Source organism: Aspergillus mulundensis (genome assembly GCF_003369625.1).
Source record: "Aspergillus mulundensis strain DSM 5745 chromosome Unknown scaffold_14, whole genome shotgun sequence".
Classification (NCBI taxonomy): Eukaryota; Fungi; Ascomycota; class Eurotiomycetes; order Eurotiales; family Aspergillaceae; genus Aspergillus; species Aspergillus mulundensis.
Genome location: NW_020797902.1, coordinates 935,823 through 954,577, shown reverse-complemented (window position 1 = coordinate 954,577; position 18,755 = coordinate 935,823). Strand labels below are relative to the sequence as shown.

Genomic DNA, 18,755 nt, shown 5'->3' with positions numbered 1-18,755 from the left:
AAAAAAAAAATTAACCTTTAACTTTAACTAGATCTTATAGCCTAATTAAAAAATAAAATATAAAAAAAAAAAAATAAATATAGCTTAAATTTTTTTATATCTAGCCATTAAACTCTCACATTCTTATTTATCTTAAATCCTAAGAAATCTTATATTTTGTTTACCCCTTGATTCTCATCCCAATCTCACATGACCAATTTCTGCCTGAGGCATCCGTAACTCCGAAATCCAGACAAAGTCCACCTTGGGCAGACATGTCTCTTGTTAATTGTTAAGTGTTCCGTAGAATAACGCTCAAGTGGATAGGTCCCAGGCACCTGGAACAGACGCGACAAATCGGGCCTGGTGCATTGATCGAGATAGCCGTACATGCAGCCAGCAGGGAGAAGCAGGGGTAAAGTATCCGAATGTACTTTAGTCTTCAACACTGTAATTTGAATGAAGCGACCAGGTCACCAGAGTCGCATCATCGGATCGCATCTGCTTCAATGCAACCTTAAATTTACGGCCGTAGAGTCGTAGCAATAACCGTCCAACAGCAACAGCCAAGTCCTCCCACCTCGGCTATATACCAGCCTTAGTTATCCAGCCGGAAGAACGGTAGGACGCGTCTTCGTCGCGGTGCAATCCGCCGAGGAGCGAGGGGCAGGCCGAAAAAGAGACGGGCGGAGTTTTCCCGTGAATCCTGAATGAGTTGAAATCACAATTTCATCACTTCCCCATAATCGGGGCCTCGAACTCGAACGGCCTGATCCACCGGGACAACGGGGAGAATCCCGGAACAAAGACGACGACGCGGCCGTTGGAGCTTGCAAAGCTAATTAGCTAATTGCTAATGGCTAATTAGCAGAGACTCTGTTGGTGATTGCGAATTTATGAAGGATCGTTGGGCCATCACGGAGAATCTTGCTCTATTGTCTGCTAGAGGGATAGTGCGACGACGAGGCAGGAGCTAGAAGGTGTTCTTTGTTCTAGCGGGGAAATTACCTGAGTCGGCCACCGTCGGATTTGGGCAGTTACAACTTACAATACTGTGAAAGACCCATGGTTCACTGCGGGCTCATCCACATATACTGCTGTCAACTATGGAGTATCCTACAAGTTACAACTATCCGAGAGCCTAGAGTACGGAAGAATTTCTCTGAATAATCGCCGCTCTCGCGCATACCGCGGACTTGACTCGTCTCGAGCCTCCGGAGATCAAGACTGCTTGAAGACCGCGATCACAAACCGCCGATCGGATAATTGCTTTTGAGACGTCCCTTTGTCCAAAGTACGATTTCCTACGCCTACGGTTTGAGCAGTGGCTTGTTCTTTGTGATGTGATCCAACACCCAAATTCCAGGCCAGCAAAGAGAGCGATCGTGATAGATCGAATTCGAGTCTGGCTCGCTCGCTCAAACACCCGGCGCAATAATGTTTGCGACCGAGTGTTTGCAGCGCTGGCAATGCTGACCGCTACAACCGCCAGCAAGGCCTGAACCCTTATCAAACTGATAATCCATGCAGCTGTCGCCGCGACTGCAACGCCGACTGCAGCACCCTGGCCCCCGGTCGCACATCCGCCGGGTACGTAACAGGCGTGCTTCAGATGGCCATGGCCATGGCCATATTGGTCGGGGCCCGGGGAAGGGAAGAACGGCGGTGAGGATGCATGACGAGGCCAGCAAAGGTACTCTGTACAAACAGACCGCTCTTGACTCATACGAGCTGGACGAAGGTTACAGATGCCATAGGAAAGTAAGAGAGTGTAAGACTGTGTGAGTGTCGGAAATTGCATCGCGATACTCCGTACTGTAGATTGGAGAGAGTAAGACCTGGAGACTGGAGCATCAACAGTCTGGGGAAGGATTATTCCGAAACAAAGCCCATCGCGGCTAAATCTTCACAAAAAGCGAATTAAATAAATCGAAAGCAGCAAACCCCCACGACCCCAAATTCCATCCGATCTTCCCCGGCCCGCGGACCGAAAGGGAAAGGGAAAGGGAAAGGGAAAGGGTGAAAGGAACTGAGCAATGTAAATAGACCGCCACACTGTCTCTAAGACTCTAACAGTAACAGACATTCAACTCTCGTACTTTTACTGCGTCAGGCATCCATCTCCCATTCTGTATCATCTCGATAGATCAGTCAAACACTGACAAATGCCTTGACTGCAGCTCTCGTCCAGCTGCCGGAACGCCATCCGCGCCTGATCGCCTTGACTCGCAGCCTGTGAGACTCGCCAGTGGACGCCTCATCCAGGTGGACCCCGTTATTTATTTATTTTTCCAAAACAGAAACCGGAAACAAATTAAAATAAATCAAGAATAAAGCGCCTTATCTGGTGGGAGCTGCAAGGGAGTCCAGAACCCCGATCGATCTGGCCCTTCTTTCACATCCTGGCTGGCCCTTATATCTTCTTTCTCTCCCTCGGGCCTGGCCTTCTTCCCTTCTCGTCCACCACTTCCACCGTCCACCTTCACCTCTCACGTTGAGTCTTTGTCTGCTCGGGCTTATAAACCGTTCGCCCACTTCAATCAATACAGCAACACAACACAACACAACAACACCACTCGACTCTCCACTCCACCATGGTCTACCCATTCCAGCCCTGGAGCAGGGACGCGTCCAGCATCCGCTCCTCGCTCAGCGAAGCCAGCTCCAGCAACGCCCACGCCTACTTCGACCTCAGCTTCCCCAGCTCCTACTCTCCGGTCGGCAGCATCGGCAACAGCATCCCTCCACCACCGCCTCCCTCCCCCAACGACGACCTGCTTGACATCACTCCCCAAAAGTGCAGCTTCTCGTCCAACTCCACCAACAACGCCTGCGCCTTCCCCTCATGGCCCAACCGCCCGTCCCTGATCAGCTGCGACTCCGGCGAATCTACTGCCTCCGCGTACCTCTCCGACGAGGATCTCTTCCCCGATGGACCGATGACCCCCGAGCCCGCCAGCAGCATCGACGAGGAATCCGCCGCCATGGACCCGCGCATGGGCGGCAGCATCACCACCGAGCAGCAGATCCAGATGCTCCGCGCCGTGGCGCAAGAAGAGGCCGAGCGCGCTCGCTTCCTCGCCCAGGTCCAGGCCCACGCAAAGGCACAGCAGGCGCTCCGCGTCGCCCAGCTCGCAGCGACAGAGAAGGAGGGCACCAAGCGCAGCAAGAAGCGCAAGCCGCTCGTGGCGGAGAAGAAGCGCCGCACCACCTCGTCGTCCAAGGTCGTCTACCGGTCGTAAGCCTCGGCTCTTTCTTCGTCTTCAGTCGCCTGCGCAGGCGTGGGCTTCTCCCTTCACACCTCCACCTCCACATCCACCCGATCGATCAGCCATCGACATCACAGTCAGCAGCCAGAGCCAGCAGCCTCAGCCGAGCCTTCAGCATGACATGAGACGCCAGCAAAAGACGCCAACACGTGCGCCTCAGCGCGTCGAGGGGCCGGGAAAATCCCCCAATCTGCATCCGGCATTTGGTGCCCGACCGCAGGGGCTTACCTAATTTCCCCGTCGCAGTCGGCGCCTCTGCAGAAATTCAGCGACCCTTGTCCCCGTCGACCCCAAACTGCGACCAGGGCCAGGTGACGGGCTTCAGCCTATCATCGAACACTTCCTCACCGCTTCTCCATCATCTCCAACTCACCCGATCTTATCACATCACTTCACTTCTATCACTTTTCCTCTCTTCTGTGTGTGCTGTCAACTCAGAGTATGCCTATGACTCACTCGATGACGCCCTATTCTCTTCTTCGCTTCTGCCTCACATTTCGGGAATTTACCTTACCACGTTCTTAATTCTGCTTATGCTTTGCTTTGCTTTGCTTTAGCGCTAGCGATCGAGCGATCATCTGCTTTACCTTACCTTACTTACCTTACTCTTGCCTTGTCATGCCTGTTGATACCCCATCGTGTACTCGTCTTTTCTTCCTTCCTATCATACCCGAGCGTGCCACAGCAGCTCACGTTAGTCACCAGCATTTCCTTGTCATGTTTTATCGTTTTATTCTTAGCATAGCCCAGCGTCATACCCTCGATCCGGATCCGGTTTTCTGGTTTTCTGGTTGTTTCTCTTTCTCAGGTAGCATAGCATAGGTAGCATCCGTCTTATTGATGAACGAATTTGGCTCGTGTCGAGACCACCCTCTCACTTCCTGCTTACTCTTCTCTTATCTCGTACCGTCCTTGTATCGTAGTCTCTCGTTTTCGCCTCAACACCGAATCCTATACTCTACTTGGTATGCTAAAATAAGTATGACTTCTTGCTCGCCTTGCCTGGCGAGTCTCAGTCTCATTCTCAGTCTCAGTCTCAGCCCTGTCACTATCAGCTTCGTTCTCGTCAACGTATCTACTCCGTCCCGTCTTTTCAACGCGACTGGCCGCCCCGTCTCTATATCTATATCCACGGCGTATACGAAGTGCAGATCCGCCAGATCGAACCTGCGCAACGCATCGTCGCGCAATCGCATCGCGATCTGATCGACTCTACTTACCCGAGCTGAAGCCTGAGCCGAACCCGTTCTTTCGAACATCTAATACGTCCATAGTAGTACGCCTCGTATACGTCGCTATCCGTCGTAGTCTGCGTCACGTCACACGTCCGAGTCCGAACCTTGGAATTGGATACGGAGCACTCGACCCTGGAAATTGGATCCGACATCGACTTTTGTTTGCTTTTGCTTGCTTATTGTCGCCTTGGGCGTATCGTTCGTGGTCGTGCCGTGGCAGGGTCAGGCTCCGGCCCCGGGTCCAGGGTCCGGGGTCAAGCCATGGCTAATCATGGCAAAGCATCGCATCGCATTGAATGGGAGCGTATCGTATCGTGGCCGTGGCAGGGTCAGGGTCAGGGTCAGGGTCCGGGTGGGTTCAGTCCAACTAGATACAACTCCAGGGTCCCCAGCTATCTATCTATCTAATCATAGCATACAGCGCAAGTTAGGAACCATCACATCGTATCGCATCGGTTCCCTCGCATCGCGAAGGCCGCATCCCTGTCCCTGTCCCTGTCCTGTAGTAGATACTGGTACGTAGATCCGTATCCATAGGCTGGCATCTAAGGCTAAAGTCGAGTCTGACTTCAGAGCTGGGAGCCCAATCTTCGTTTGTTTGTTTTTTGTTTGTCTGTCTCCGGATCCGGCGTGGTTCTTCCTTGCATTCTCATTAGCCGCCCCGGCTGGATGCACTACCTACCATAGGCGGGTGATTGGGTAGGGGCAGGGCCAAAAGCTGGAAGGACCAAGGACCAAAGGGCAGGGCTGGCAAGGGCCAGAGTCTAAGTCTACCTCCAGCCAAGGGGCTCAATCCTGGATCTGGTTCCTACCTAATCCAAGGCAAGGCAGTGCAGGGACCAGGATGAATCTGGATCTGGGCTGGATTGAAGTACGCAAGGCACGCAAAAGCAAAGGTAGCAAAGCAAAGCAAAGCAAGGCAAGCTGAAGGCAGAGCCCTGCGCATACCCCATCCGTGCTTTCATCCTTCCATTCAGTACTGAGTAAGTATACCGTCTAGTATCTACCCACCAATACCTAACTGTAACAGTGCCACGGCAGGATGGGCATCGTTAATCAACATCCATTCCACCATCCACCTGAAAGCCACGAGGAAAAACAAAACAAAACAAAAAGCCACAATGATCAATCACAATAGTACCGAGGCGTACTGGCCCGGCACATTGCCACATACTAGTCAGTAGTAGATTGATCATTGACCGAGGTCCGATGCACCGATGGACCGATGGCGTCGCCTAGGTAGGTACCCCAAGGATGCGAGAACAAAGAAAGCCGGGGAACTAGACACTGAACTCAAGAACGGGCGTCCACATCGCATCGCGCGGCAGTCACGTTGGCCTTCTTTCTTCCTTCCATTCCTTCCATTCCTTCTGGATTGATCGTCGTTCCTTCGGGCTTCTGGATCAGGAGATATGGATTGGTATCCATACTCGTTGATCCTTGGCTTGAGGCTGCCACAGCAAGCCGCAGTCGCACAAAGTACTTTCTCCGCTCTACCCCATACGGTGCGGGGACTATCGATATCTAGCTTCCCCTTATCATTTATCAACCTGAAAGAACGGGCGTGAGGCTGAAAGAAAAGAGCGCGGCACAGCGGACTCCGGACACTGTATTTGACCTATCGTCTACCTAATTAGCCAGATTTAGATCCCCCTAGCAAGCAACACCCCCGCAACCTCACGGAACAAAACCCCCTTATCCTTATCGCCCTTGGCAAGCAGGTCTTTCTTGCCCTCAACCGCCTCCTTGACCCCAAGCGCCCGACAAAGATCCAGCACCGCGCCATCAACCGGCGCCTCGTAGATCAGCAGACCGAGGGAGAAGAGGAGGCCGTGTAGGGCGTCAGCGCTGGAGGTCTCCTGGACGAGGGCTTCGGCGACCGAGGCTGTTAGCGCGACTTGTTCTTCATCTGATAGGGGTTCCGCGTGCTCGGGAGTGTTTGTGCTTGCTGCGAAGCGCGCATTGTGATTAAGTGCGGAGAGATTGTATGCTAGGCTTGCGGCGACGACGCGCAGGTTGCTTTGATTGTCGAGGAGGGAGGAGGTCAGGAGAGATAAGAGGGCTGGGCGGAGGGGGTTCGCTGGTGCGGGCAGGTGGTTTGTGTAGAGTGGGGATGTGAAGAGGTTGCAGGCGAGTTGGAGCGTGACGATGCGGAGGTTGTAGGGGGCGGAGTCTGGGTCTTCGGAGATGGAGAAGATGGTTGTGAGGAGGGTGTGGCGGGGGTCTTCGGCGAAATATGCGGCGATGCGGGGGTCGGCGAAGAGGAGGCGGGTGAGGTCAACGAGGGCGAAGCGGTTCTCTAGTGGGATGGACTGGAGCGTTTGGGATAGGTAGGGTGCGAAGGTGGGGAGGTCAGATGGCAATGGGGTGTCTGCGGAGGTGGAGGTGGTGCGGTGCTTGATGAAGTTGATGATGGAGAGGAGGGTAGGGTCTTGGTCGTGCGGTTTGAGCTTCTGCGTGAGTTTCTCGAGCGGAGGGCTCTTGGTGTATGTGACGTAGTTGGTGATGGTACGTTGGAAGCTGGGAAGGCGCAGCTCGCGGTGCGGGTGTGTTGGATGGGCCATCTCTAGGAGAAGACGGACATTCCCGCGTAGCTTGCCTGCATCGGCGCCGGCCCATTGATCGAGTTTTTCGCCTCGTAGGAAGGTCATGAATGTCGGCGTTGCGCGCACACTGTATCGCATCCCGACGTCGCGGGCTATACTGGTATCAACCTTGATAAGAACAGCTTTGGAGCCAGCCTCGGCAGCGAGCTCGTCATATACCGGATACATCATCTTGCATGGAGGACAAGTGGTCGAGGTAAAGAAGATAACAGCGCATGATTGCGAAGCAGCAGACAACTCCTTTTCAAGCTCATTCAGGCTGCTCACCACACGAACCCTACCCTGGGGCTGAGGCTGCGGTTGAGGCTGAACAGAAGGCCCAGCAGCAGCCCCCTGCCGTGGCGCTGGTAGACCCTGCCCTGGAGCCTGCGTTACACCACGCAGTGCACCCTCGATCTGCGGCTTGAGCATCTGCCCAAACGGCGTGCTCAGGAAAGTCTCCGGCAGGTTGCGAATATGCTCAGGGATACTCTTCCCAAGAAGAAACATGGCCAGATCTTGCGTGAAGTTGTTGCAGTTGTGCAGGAAGAGATCGTAGGACTGTTCATTAGCACTTGGCCCGTTGGTAACGGGGATTCCATACCTCAGGTGTATATATCGAGCTCAACGACTGCAGATACTCCTCAACAACCTCAAACGGCAGCTCGCACTTCCCCATGTGGATCTTCTCCATGGGCTGGCCGTGATGCGTGCTACCAGGCCGGGCTGTCTGGATGCCCTGGCCAAAGTAGTATTCGACGTTGTTGAAGACCAGAGACGTGTGGTAGACGGCGTCGATCTGTACGCCTGTCAAGGCCATCGAGTACTGCTCTAGTCAGAGATACACCTTTAGCAGCTTATGGGCATGCATACCATCCGCGCAAGTCCCTGTTCCTGTTAGCGGTGTTCTTTGACTAGGTGTATAAGCAGCGCTACTTACCTGGGACAGGTCATAGACATACAACTCCACGTCCATGTTGAAGATGTCGGTGTTTCTGAGAAAAATCAAAGCAGACCCAGCGCAATATATATCTAAGGTCTAGCATAAGGCAACAACAGTAATTCGTCAACTTCTTATAATCGTCTACAGAGTTTCAGTTGGAAAGAGCCCAAGGCGCCAGGCACGCGTCGTTACGTCAGCACCCCGGGCTTCCGTCCTCTTCGATGAGATGCGACGAGACCATCATCAATCTCAACTATCCGGCTATCCAGTATACATTTCTGAAATGTGATGGCCCAAGCAAACCGTGAATAACAATACACTTTGACCTCCCACCCCACCAATGGCCACAGGCTCGCCCCGCCCTCCTTCTCTTTCACGGCCTTCTTTGACGTCAACCGCATCGCAAACGACCTAGCCCAGCCCAGCTCACTGAACCTCAACAGCCCGCCACATGGTAAGCATTACACACCGTCTCACCTCACCTCTCAAAAAAGCCAAAGCCCGCGACTAACACCATGCCACCCCAGCCACCAAAGAAGCGCTCCGCGCCCAGCGCAGCCTCATCGACCCCGAAGAAGCCCAAAGCGCGACAGTCCAAGCTCGCAAAGGAGAACGACATCAGCGGCGAAGAGGAGGCCGAAATCAAGGAGGTGTTCCACATATTCTCGGAGAGTAATGAGGACTTCCCCGATGAGAAAGAGGGCGTGATAGCGCGCGAGGATGTCCGGAAGGCTCTTGTGTACGCTCCCGCTTCCACTTCCACTCCACCCTGGAAAATGAGCAGTACTGATGAAGCACGCGCAGAGCTCTAGGCCTCGCCCCGTCCTCCCCCAAAGAACTGCAGTCGATTCTCTCGGCGATAGACCCCACGGCGACCGGGTACGTCCCCTACGCGCCATTCCTGTCCGTTGCGGCGGCGAAGCTGCGGTCGCGGTCTGACGATGCGATGTCCGCGGAGGTGGATTCTGCGTTTCAGCTGTTTACGCGCGGGACGGATGGGCCGATTAAGCTGGGGCATTTGAAGAGGATTGCGCGCGAGCTGAAGGAGGACTTGGGCGATGCGTTGCTGCGGGATATGATTTTGGAGGCGAATGGGGGTGCTGGGGTTGATGTTGGAGTGACGTTGGAGCAGTTTCATGAGATTATGCGGCGGGCTGGCGTTTTTTAAGAGGTTGGTATGGTATTGTGGCGTTGGTTTTGGGCTTACATTATTTGCGTGGTGTTTTTGGATTGGGATATGGTTCAATGGTTGTTCTACCTTACGAAATATTGCTAAACAATGCCAAATCCTACATCTAGTAGGTATTGATACAGCCAATGCAGTCCTGCTAGAATTACAAACCGAAGAAAAAAACCAAGCCAATAATGCCTGGTATGCTTGCGTTTGGGTATCATAGTACATGCAATTGCATGGGTTGAAGAATGCGACAAAGCCTGGAGAGGTGAACCTGACGGAGATCAGTCAACTTCCATCATCGGATTTTTCTCGCCGGCTTGCTCTCCTTCGGCCGACACGCTGGTAGCGCGAGATGTGTCGGACGCTGTTGACCGATCGGTAGTCGTAGACATATTTGAGGACATATCTTCTGGGGAGAAGCTCGAGATTGGATTTTCGGCACTGGCATTTGAATCTGTGCTAGAAGTCGGCGTCTCGATTGCTTCGTAAAACAGCATGAATGCTCCTCCTTGAGTCATCACGTTCTCCTCGCTAACCATTTGGACGTCCTCGTCGCTCAGTCTGTACCAACGCTCAGACTTTTCCTTCTCGCCGTCCGCTTCTAAAACTGCTTCCGGTATATGAGCTGGGAATGTATCGACCGGGTGCTTTCTGTAGCAGATATAGTGGCCGTTTTCGTGGCGGCCATAATGCGTGACCACTGCACGCAACTCGTAGCGGCGTTCGACAGTATCCCTGGCTGCGCCTGGCGGAGGGAGCATCGAAACACGAGGATCGGTGCCCCAGTTCTCTACCTTCTGCTCGATGGCTTCAGCGGAGCTCCCGCCCAAGCACCATTCGCTTAGGTCAAGGACCCTGGGAAATTTGACCGCTGCGTAGTTCTTTCTCAACATACCCGTGTGCTCGTCAAACACGCTCCGGTTGATGTGGATGGCGAGGCAGCCAGGTGGCCTTGCGATGACGGCTTGTCTTGACTTCGTCGTCGTAACCCTATTCTTCGATGGAATGTGGCATTTCTTCGACAAAGTCTTCTCCGTAAAGTCAGTTTCCTCCAGGGCCTCTTCAACAGCCTGCAGCCGTTGCTCGGCCGATGCTTTGAGTGCATCTGAGACTTTCGACGGCTCTCCGGTTTGCGAAAGCTTCTCATCGTCGGCGATTTGCTGCAATAAGCTGCGAAGTTGATCTCGAGCGCGGAGCAGAGTGCACATGGCACATTCCACTCCTTCAATCGGTTCGAGATTCATGTAATGGTCCAAGCAGTCACGAACATCGTACTCGTAGCTCGCGCCTAGAGGCACGGTCAAGCAGTTGAACGGAATCAGGGACAGTCCTTCTGTCCACCCGCACCGCATACACCCAACTCTTTGCGCAAGAAGACCTTCCAATGGGTTGCGGAATGTCTGGTTCACTTGACCTCCCTGTTGTGACGCACCATCCACTTGAGCCGCCGAAGCCCCGATAACATGTTCCGACGGTCCTGCCATCTTCAATCCCAAGTTTCGGGTTTGTCGTCGTGTAGCTTGCTGTACTTCATGATCAATCTGATCCACCACCTTCGAAAAGTACTCCTGCGCATCCTGCTGCTGCCAACTGCTCATCGACTTCAGGTCCGGTGGCGTCCATAACCGCTGTCCATGATAATCCGCACTATTCAACCGTTCAATAATCCCCTTGAGCGCTTCATGTGTCGAAAAAGAGACCTTCCCACTGAGTTGATCGATATTCCGTTCCAAAAACCCCGCAAACGACGGCAGCGACGCCAGACCCTGAATGATACTATTCTGGTAGCACGAATTATCCCAGTTTCCTAACCCCGGCGGTACGGTATCCTTGCTTCCAAGGAGGGCGGAGCCAAGCCCGGAGAGGGCTCTCGATCGAGGGAAGAACGACGGGAACGAAGCGTGGTCAAGTCCGAGGATGCGCTGCATTGCCTCGCTTTTCGCTTGGAGCGTCATTTCGCCGGAAGGTTCGTCCGAAGCGTTGGTAGATTTCGAATCGAGAGCGGCGATTATGCGAGAGGGAGTTAGGTAGACGGCAATGTCCCAGACTGCTGCGACAAATGAAGACGGGAGTGACCTGAAATGATGCAAGAGGAAAAAAACAGATACCGCAGTCACAAGAACGTAGGTCAAGTTGGCGTTGTCCTGCAAATGGTGCCAGAAGCTGTCATTATTGTTGTTTCTGTGAGTATAGCGACTCTGAGCGAGGAAGTCAATCCCCTCTCTGCGAGCATTCATGGCTGATCAAGAGCTATAGGACACCGCATAGAGACAGCGTTGCTAGAAGCACGGGCGACATCCGGAGGAAGGGTGAAAGCGTTGTATGGCAGAGGAAGCACCTGCAGATCGGCTGCATGTAAGCGCCCCAGTTGCGCACTTGGTCGGGTTGGCTTCCCGCAACGGCTTTTATCGATAGCGGTTATCTCCACAAAAATATTCTACTCAAAAACAATCCATACAACAAATTCAGATATGGCGAAAGCAAGGAGTGAGTCGCCCTATATAATTTCATTGCCGCTAATAATACTCTAACAACACTGTCCAGCTCAGTCAAAACACTCGCGGGCTGCCCGGCGGGCGGCCTCACCGAGCCTCGACCTCGACAAGTCCCTGGCGAATCTCCCCCGGCCTGAAGACACTCCCAAGCCACGCGAGTCAATCCTAGCCGATCGTGCCAATGCCGGTGTGACAAAGAAGCAGTCGAAAGCGAAACCCAAATCACGGGCGCAACGCTTACGCCAGCAAAAGGGTCTAGAGAGAGCGGAGGCTGTCATGGACCAGCACGAGATAAAGCTCACCAAGAGCAACAACCGCGCGAAAGCTGTTAAAAATCGCAGGGTAAGAGCTGGAATATACCGCATAGTCTGTTCCGAATCTAACGTGCGTGTCTAGGCAGATTGGAGTGACCTGAACGGCAAAGCCGCCAAGTTTGCCGCCCTCGCCGAAGCGGATAACGGTGACGATGATGCCATGGTTGATGTTCCCGCGGCCAGCAGCAAACCCAAAGCACGCTCCGCACAAGTCACTCAGAGCCCCGTGGTGGACGAGCACGCCCCGGTCGATGAGGATGAGGAGATCACCTGAGCTACAAATAGGAAGAAAGGCGATCATTTCTTTGGCCGTAGCTGGTTGATCATCCGGCCAATCTCCACGGCAGCCGGGCCGGAGGCTTTCCCTTGGAGAAGCTCGAGGGTGTTGACATCTTTTGCCTTGAAAGCCTCCTCTCCGGCCTTTACAACCATCCCGCATTTCACCCACATCTCTATCCTTTCCTCCGCGGGCAAATTGGTGCATTTTGGGACGAAGGCCGAAGCCAGCTTTGTGTTCCCAGCACCCAAAATTTCGTTATAGAAAGGCTTCAGTTTATGTCAGCATGCAATGATACCAATGATAAACTCATTACTTACCTCCCACCCTATTGGAGATTTCTTGATCTTGCCAATTTCTTCCAGCTCTCCCCAGTCACGCTTGGCTACTAGCGCTCGTAGTCTTAGCCACCAGTACGTCCTCTCCGGCATCCTAAATTCGCTTTGGATCTTTTGTGCCCGTTTGCCATAGCCGGACCTGATCAGTCTGTAAACAGTTTCGTTCAAGCTCAAACCAAAGAATTCGGAACGTTCCGCCAGGTCCTTGTCCAACGCCTCTTGAACCTTGAGCAGTTGCGACGACTCGTTTATTAGCTTCTGATGCAACACCAATGTTGGGTCCTTGGAGTCAGAGAGTAACCGGGATGCGAGGTGGAGCTTCTCCTGTTTGCGTGGCAGGTCCGGCTCTTTCAGAGCGTCCGAGAGAAGCACATTCGAGCCGTCCAATGGTCGATCGTCCTGGTAGAACAGGTCTTTCAGCAGCTCGGTGTCTTCATCCCGAGCAGTCGTCTCCACCAGCGCAGATGCCATTGGGCGGGTGTTAATCATTCTAAAGAAGCTCGCGATAGGAAGCTTGCTTTTCACATGAAGAAGTACGTAGTTGACAAGGTCATCATCTCCACTTTGAATGGCCTTGTCCAGTGCGATTTCATCTTCCTCCATGTTGAGCAGCAGTGGAACCTGCTTCCCGGCCCGCGGTTCGTGGTTCAATAGCTGTGTTGCGAGGTGTGAGCGGCCTTCATCGTAAGCTGCCTGAGCAATGACTTCAAAAGATATTCCTGGCTTTCCGTCCAGCCGTTGCACGATCAGTTTGCAGACAGCTTCATCATCGACTGTGGAAACTTTGACTTTCGAGCTCGCCCAGTGGACGTATATCTTGTCCGCGGGAAGTTGGAGGTATTCTGAGATCCGAATTGCAAGCAGATACTCCCTTCGGTTAACCAGGCGCTCGATCAGCTTCTCCGGCGTTAAGCGCATGTACTGGTCGTATGATACGGCGAGCCCTATCTTGAAGTCCCTAACAGCCTGCAAGACTCGTAGTTTCTCTGTCATCTCAACAAACTCATCGCTGTTGTACAAATCCAGTACTGATTTTCCAAACGATGCCGCTTTGAGCAGTCGCTTCTGCCAGTGAGCGTCGAATTCCAACCCCGATGCCTTGACACATGCATCAACGGCCTCTGGTAAGCTTGATTTGATCCGCTGAATATTGTCGTCTGCTTTGGGTGACTTCTTCTCCAGCAGGTCAATTGAGTCTAGCAGTACAGACGCTGGAGACGTTGATCCGAGTCGGAAGATAGCTTCAGTGACGTCTACTCCGAGTTAGAAGTATCCGCCAAGAGATGAGACAGAGGACTTACCTGATACTTTGTGTAAAAATTCATACGCGTCATTGGTGAGTAAACCAACGCCATCAAATTCTGGCAACACATGAACAGTCCCGTCGTAGTAATATCTGCTCAGATTAGGAGCGTCACTTGGAAAAGGGAATGCTATGTTTACCGTGCAGCTGCGCCATTCGGTCCGATAAGATGTACTTCATCTTCCCACGCAATAACAACCGCATCGTCACCGCACCACTCGACGGCGCGAGGAGTGACTCGCGAGTCTGGATCATATTCGCTGTACTTGGTTTGGAAGTCGCTGCTCACTACCCAAACTTTCCCTTCAGCCGTCAGAAGGGCAACAAACTGGCCCGTGGGCGATACACTTGCGTGCTTAAAAGGCCCATTCTGGAGCACTTTATCCTCCGCCTCAGTAGGATCGACAAGGTAGACCGTCTTATCGACAGCAAGTAGGACCTCAACAGAACGGGATAGCGTGTAAGCTGGCGGAATGAGCGACCATGAAGCGACCTCCCCTTCCGGACATTGTGCTAGGAGCCTAGGTCGTGGCTCATTATAGTTAGACACAGTAATCAGCTGGTTATTAGCGAGCAAAGCGACAAAGCCGGAGTTCCAGAACCGGCATGCCCTCACTCCGTACTCCTCAGATCCCTGCAGAGTTTAGCCAACGCGCTGATTTGCTGACCACGGCGCTTACATTTCCGAGAGAAAACGAGGTAAAGTCACCGTACAAGCCAAAGTAGCGTCGGACAGTGCCATCCTCGGTAATCACCAGCAGTTCCTCCTGGTCGGACCATCCGAGTCCTCTAATAGTCCCATGCTCCCACTATTCCTAGTCAGGTACAAGTTTGCAACCAGAGATATAGACTCACATTGAGTCGGTTAATCAGCTTCCCAGACCGGGAGTAGATATCAATGTTCGACTTGCCGGGCTGGGCGTCTCGAAACCGAAGAGGTTTGCTCTCGTCTCGGTACAGAGCTACACTCATCAATACATGACCAATGTAAATGTCATAGCGCATGCATACCAATAGCCCCGCCATACGGAGCGCCGGCAACAATGTAGTTCTCTAGCTCGACATCCTCGTCAAAGAGCGAGTAGTATACAGGGATTTTCCTGTAGAAGCTGGTTCCCAGTCTTTCCCAGTTCGCCAAAGGATTAGACGGCGCCATTGAACGATGCGTTCATGGAAAGGCGACCGAGGTATGGAGTCGGAGAGTGGATGTTCCTGGCCTGGAGCTCTGGCTGTTGTCGTTGGGAGCTCGGGCAAGCTCACATGGCTGGGACCGCGCTAACCCGATTTGATCATATCCATCAGGCTCCACTCTTGAGGATGCCCCAACTTCTACTACAACTTCTACTTCTACAAATCATTCGGGCCAAGCGATGTTCCATCATGAGCCTCACATCAAAATATAACAATGGATGACCTGCAAGTTATAAGCGGGCTGGCGCATGAACTGTCCGATCTTGAACTGGCTCTGCTTATCTGCTTGGGTGGTCAGGAGCACTGTTTGATCGAGGCTACTGAGGGCAACATCCATGACGTCGCGGCGGAGCTTGCCTTGGTAAGTTGCTCTTCCATCTATACATGCAACTAACATTTGGCCGCAGATCTGCTCTCACACCTATGGCCTCACATGCACAATCGTGGAATTCTCAGATACGACATCTCTCGAGGATTTCCGTGACCAAGTTTGTTCACACTCGCGCAATAAGCCAGCGAGCATCGTCGATGTTGTTATCGCCAAAAACTTTGACCATGCGCCTGAAAGTATACAGGTCGAAGCCCTCGAGGTATATAGCCGCCTTTACTCTCTCCCAACTCATGTTAACGTGTCCTAGTTGATGCGGTCGAGGAAGCTTACGACAGGAGGCAACGTCCTCGAAGCTTCAACGCATTTCTTGTTTATCCCTATTGTAGTCCGTGACTCCGCGCAAGTTCGGCCAAAGCTCAACGCGCATCTAGTAAGTTCTCCGTCGGAGATAGGTTACATTGCCTAACGAGCATAGAACGATAACCTATTCATATCGCACTTCCACGACTCCGAGGACGGGTATGTCTATCTAGAAGAAGACGATTGGATGTCTGAAGGACAGGAATCTCTATCTTCTGTCGTCCGTAGACCACGGACCCAAGATACAGCTCATTCAAGCATTGACCACGAGGTAGATCCCCGCCTCCTCTTATGGTGATTATTACTCACACGGCAAAGCTCCTAGACGCCCTTCATAGCCTCAGCAAGACGGTTAAAGCAACTGCAGAGCTCGTCCGCTACCAGCAGGACATCGTTGTCTTTCTCCGTCTTAGTCGCGCAGTCGCAGGCGGTATATCCGCGCGGTCCAGCATCCAGTTCTCGAAACTAGCCAAGTACGATAACTATCTCTCTCACAGGATGTCGCAATAGCTAACATTGTAGACTTCTCGCCGTCATCCACGGCATCGACTACCTTACTCCATCAATCGTAGCGCTGGCCGCTAACAAAGTCTTTCGCCATAAGATTGTCGTGGCGAAGCCCGAGGATGATCGTAGCTTGCAGTATGGGAGTGACCTAGCGGCTGTGGCGAGGGTGTTGGAATATGCAACCCCGGATACGATATTAGAAAGTGTGCTTACGCTGGAGGCGCCTCTATAGCTCGCGTTTCTGGCCTCTTTCTAGGCAGACAGAGCCTCTCTATTAATGAGCTATAGAATATATACCAGCATCAGCCTATATCCATCCACTATGACCGACCACATCTATCCATTACTATTGACTCTATCCGTGCCCGTTCCCTCTAATCCTCGGCCTCAAAAACATATCCGGCATCACAAAACCTTCTTCCTTCTTCACCCCGTCACCACCACCTTCAGCCTCCCCAGCACCAGCACCAGTACTCTCCCTTTCCACCACCTCCATAACCCTCCTCCACTCCCCAAGCACAGCCTCAATCTCCATCCTCGCATCTCCCACCAGCGCATCCATCTTAATATCATTGCGATCATACCCAAACGGGTCCTCCAACTGCGACCCAATCCCCTCAATCCCATACAGCGTGAAGATAACAAGACTAACAATCGGAATCGTCCACCACCCCATATCATCGACCATCGCAAACGGCAGCACACACCCATACAGCGCAAGGACCTGTTTCTGGTGAATCAAATGTGCGACGGGGATAGGCGTCAACTTGATCGTCTCCATCTTGCCAAACGCGTCCATGAGCGTGTTCAGCTGCGCCTGCATCTGGCTTGCGCCAGGCGCATTGAACCACCCGCGCTCAACACCCCTCTTAATGAACCCGTCCACAAAGAACGTCAGCTGAAAGGGCAGCCCTAAACCTTCTCCCTCGTAACCCTGGAGATCGGGGGGCAGGAGGCCTGCATAGACGGGGTTATAAACGGCCGTGCCGTTCTCCCTCAGCTCACTACCAAGTAAACCCGGGATCCCGCCGCCGAGCCCGCCAAAGTTCGACTCGAGCCCGGTCTCGAATGCAGCGCCCCATTCGGCGCGGAGGTGGTTCTTCACGGCGAATGGGATGGCGGTGAGAATGCGCACTGTGCGCTCGATGTCGTGTCTTTCGGCGGGTGTTGGGGGGTGCGCGGTGCTGTAGGCGTTTGAGAGGATGGTGCGGACAAGGTTGCGGATAGTCGTGTGGATGGTCGTCATGCCGTTGCGGCCGTCCCAGAAGCGGTTGTAGGATGTTTGGTTGCGGAAGACGAGCATTAGGCCGACGACGATGGAGAGAGAGGGGATCTTCACGTCTTGTTAGCTACTTAGCCCCCCTTTTCTAAGTCTGTGTTGATGATAGGCTGCGTACGATGCTATTCGGCAAGCCAACTGTATTAAAGACATAGCGATCGAGCCAGATGACGAACGCTGAGAAGATCGCGTGGAGAACGACCTGGACCAGAATCGCGCCGTGAATCGCGCCCTTGATGAAGCGGAAGACTAGCGGCCATCTGTAGAGGTGTAAGGATTTGCTATGCTCACTGTGATGGGAACTTACCTTCTGGGCTTGCGCCGGGTCGATAGGAGATGCGGATGGGTACTTGCGCGGGAGTGATGGCGCTCATGGTGGCCCAGGCCGTGGGACGTGTTTTGGCGACTTAGTGTCGGGGTGGGCAACTCGCTGAAGTTCAACCTCATGGCGTCAATTCATCTCATATTTCAATGTTTATGAAGGGGGAAAATAATGGAGTGGAAGGAGACAGATGGAGTAGCGGTCAACGGACAAATAGGTATGCCGCTCTACTGTATGGAGAAGTCCGTACTCGAATGATACCACTTGAGTCTGAGATAAAAGTTAGGACGATGGAATCGATAATTGGACCTGTCAGTGGTCGCTTTGACGCAAATTAGCGACAAATCAGAGAAGCAGCCTGGCTAGCCACAATGCACTGAGCGCATGCATCAGGAGAATCACGAGCCACACTCGAGCTTCGAGGCGCGGGGTGCTAAGAGCCTAAAGTACTCCACGTCGTGTCGATCGTCAATCCCTGGATCGAGATTGGAGAGCGCTGTCTGCTAGGATCTTCCTATGATGGTGTTTAGTGCCTATATTCGAGCGGGGTTGGTGTATAGTCTACAGTAGCTCTCGCCACCATGAAGCCCCTGTTCGCAGAGGGGTTACGATCATGTATGGCAAGAAAGATTGTTGTATAACTGGTAATAAATAGCCTGAATCTGTGTACTCTTAAAATAAAGTTATCTATCATGTCCTCGGTGTCAGGACGACGACGCCGCTACGCGGCCGAGTAACTATATGTAACGAAAGGTTCATCGACTGGATGAAACGGAACCCAGTACAGTGAGTTCAAAGTAAAGAGATCAATGGCAAACGAATGCGTATTAGGAATGGCTATGTAGAATCC

General features: G+C 52.9%; 8 protein-coding genes across 8 annotated transcripts; 4 read left to right on the top strand and 4 right to left on the bottom strand.

Moving 5' to 3' along the window:
* Positions 1-2,573: 2,573 nt before the first annotated feature.
* Positions 2,574-3,221, top strand: DSM5745_10287 (uncharacterized protein; the record flags this gene model as incomplete). Its single annotated transcript, XM_026752303.1, has 1 exon — positions 2,574-3,221. The coding sequence occupies one exon, from the start codon at positions 2,574-2,576 to the stop codon at positions 3,219-3,221; it is 648 nt and encodes a 215-aa protein (XP_026599365.1).
* Positions 3,222-6,126: 2,905 nt separating this feature from the next.
* DSM5745_10286 (bifunctional C97 family peptidase/thioredoxin family protein) lies at positions 6,127-8,044 on the bottom strand (the record flags this gene model as incomplete). Its single annotated transcript, XM_026752302.1, has 4 exons — positions 6,127-7,629; positions 7,673-7,894; positions 7,942-7,956; positions 8,009-8,044. The coding sequence occupies 4 exons, from the start codon at positions 8,042-8,044 to the stop codon at positions 6,127-6,129; spliced, it is 1,776 nt and encodes a 591-aa protein (XP_026599364.1).
* A 482-nt stretch (positions 8,045-8,526) lies between these two features.
* On the top strand, positions 8,527-8,950 carry DSM5745_10285 (EF-hand superfamily Ca2+-modulated protein; the record flags this gene model as incomplete). Its single annotated transcript, XM_026752301.1, has 2 exons — positions 8,527-8,750; positions 8,824-8,950. 2 exons carry the CDS (start codon positions 8,527-8,529, stop codon positions 8,948-8,950), a joined length of 351 nt encoding a protein of 116 aa, XP_026599363.1.
* Positions 8,951-9,469: 519 nt separating this feature from the next.
* On the bottom strand, positions 9,470-11,425 carry DSM5745_10284 (ubiquitin-specific protease UBP1; the record flags this gene model as incomplete). The annotated part of the gene is made up of 1 exon (XM_026752300.1): positions 9,470-11,425. One exon carries the CDS (start codon positions 11,423-11,425, stop codon positions 9,470-9,472), a length of 1,956 nt encoding a protein of 651 aa, XP_026599362.1.
* A 234-nt stretch (positions 11,426-11,659) lies between these two features.
* Positions 11,660-12,271, top strand: DSM5745_10283 (Alb1 domain-containing protein; the record flags this gene model as incomplete). Its single annotated transcript, XM_026752299.1, has 3 exons — positions 11,660-11,675; positions 11,733-12,025; positions 12,080-12,271. The coding sequence occupies 3 exons, from the start codon at positions 11,660-11,662 to the stop codon at positions 12,269-12,271; spliced, it is 501 nt and encodes a 166-aa protein (XP_026599361.1).
* A 23-nt stretch (positions 12,272-12,294) lies between these two features.
* On the bottom strand, positions 12,295-15,071 carry vp16 (tethering complex subunit VPS16; the record flags this gene model as incomplete). Its single annotated transcript, XM_026752298.1, has 7 exons — positions 12,295-12,543; positions 12,595-13,865; positions 13,914-14,008; positions 14,056-14,549; positions 14,596-14,724; positions 14,771-14,877; positions 14,927-15,071. 7 exons carry the CDS (start codon positions 15,069-15,071, stop codon positions 12,295-12,297), a joined length of 2,490 nt encoding a protein of 829 aa, XP_026599360.1.
* A 249-nt stretch (positions 15,072-15,320) lies between these two features.
* Positions 15,321-16,307, top strand: DSM5745_10281 (uncharacterized protein; the record flags this gene model as incomplete). The annotated part of the gene is made up of 5 exons (XM_026752297.1): positions 15,321-15,467; positions 15,514-15,696; positions 15,745-15,867; positions 15,913-16,068; positions 16,116-16,307. The coding sequence occupies 5 exons, from the start codon at positions 15,321-15,323 to the stop codon at positions 16,305-16,307; spliced, it is 801 nt and encodes a 266-aa protein (XP_026599359.1).
* A 352-nt stretch (positions 16,308-16,659) lies between these two features.
* Positions 16,660-17,957, bottom strand: DSM5745_10280 (bestrophin family protein; the record flags this gene model as incomplete). Its single annotated transcript, XM_026752296.1, has 3 exons — positions 16,660-17,637; positions 17,702-17,832; positions 17,891-17,957. The coding sequence occupies 3 exons, from the start codon at positions 17,955-17,957 to the stop codon at positions 16,660-16,662; spliced, it is 1,176 nt and encodes a 391-aa protein (XP_026599358.1).
* Positions 17,958-18,755: the final 798 nt, after the last annotated feature.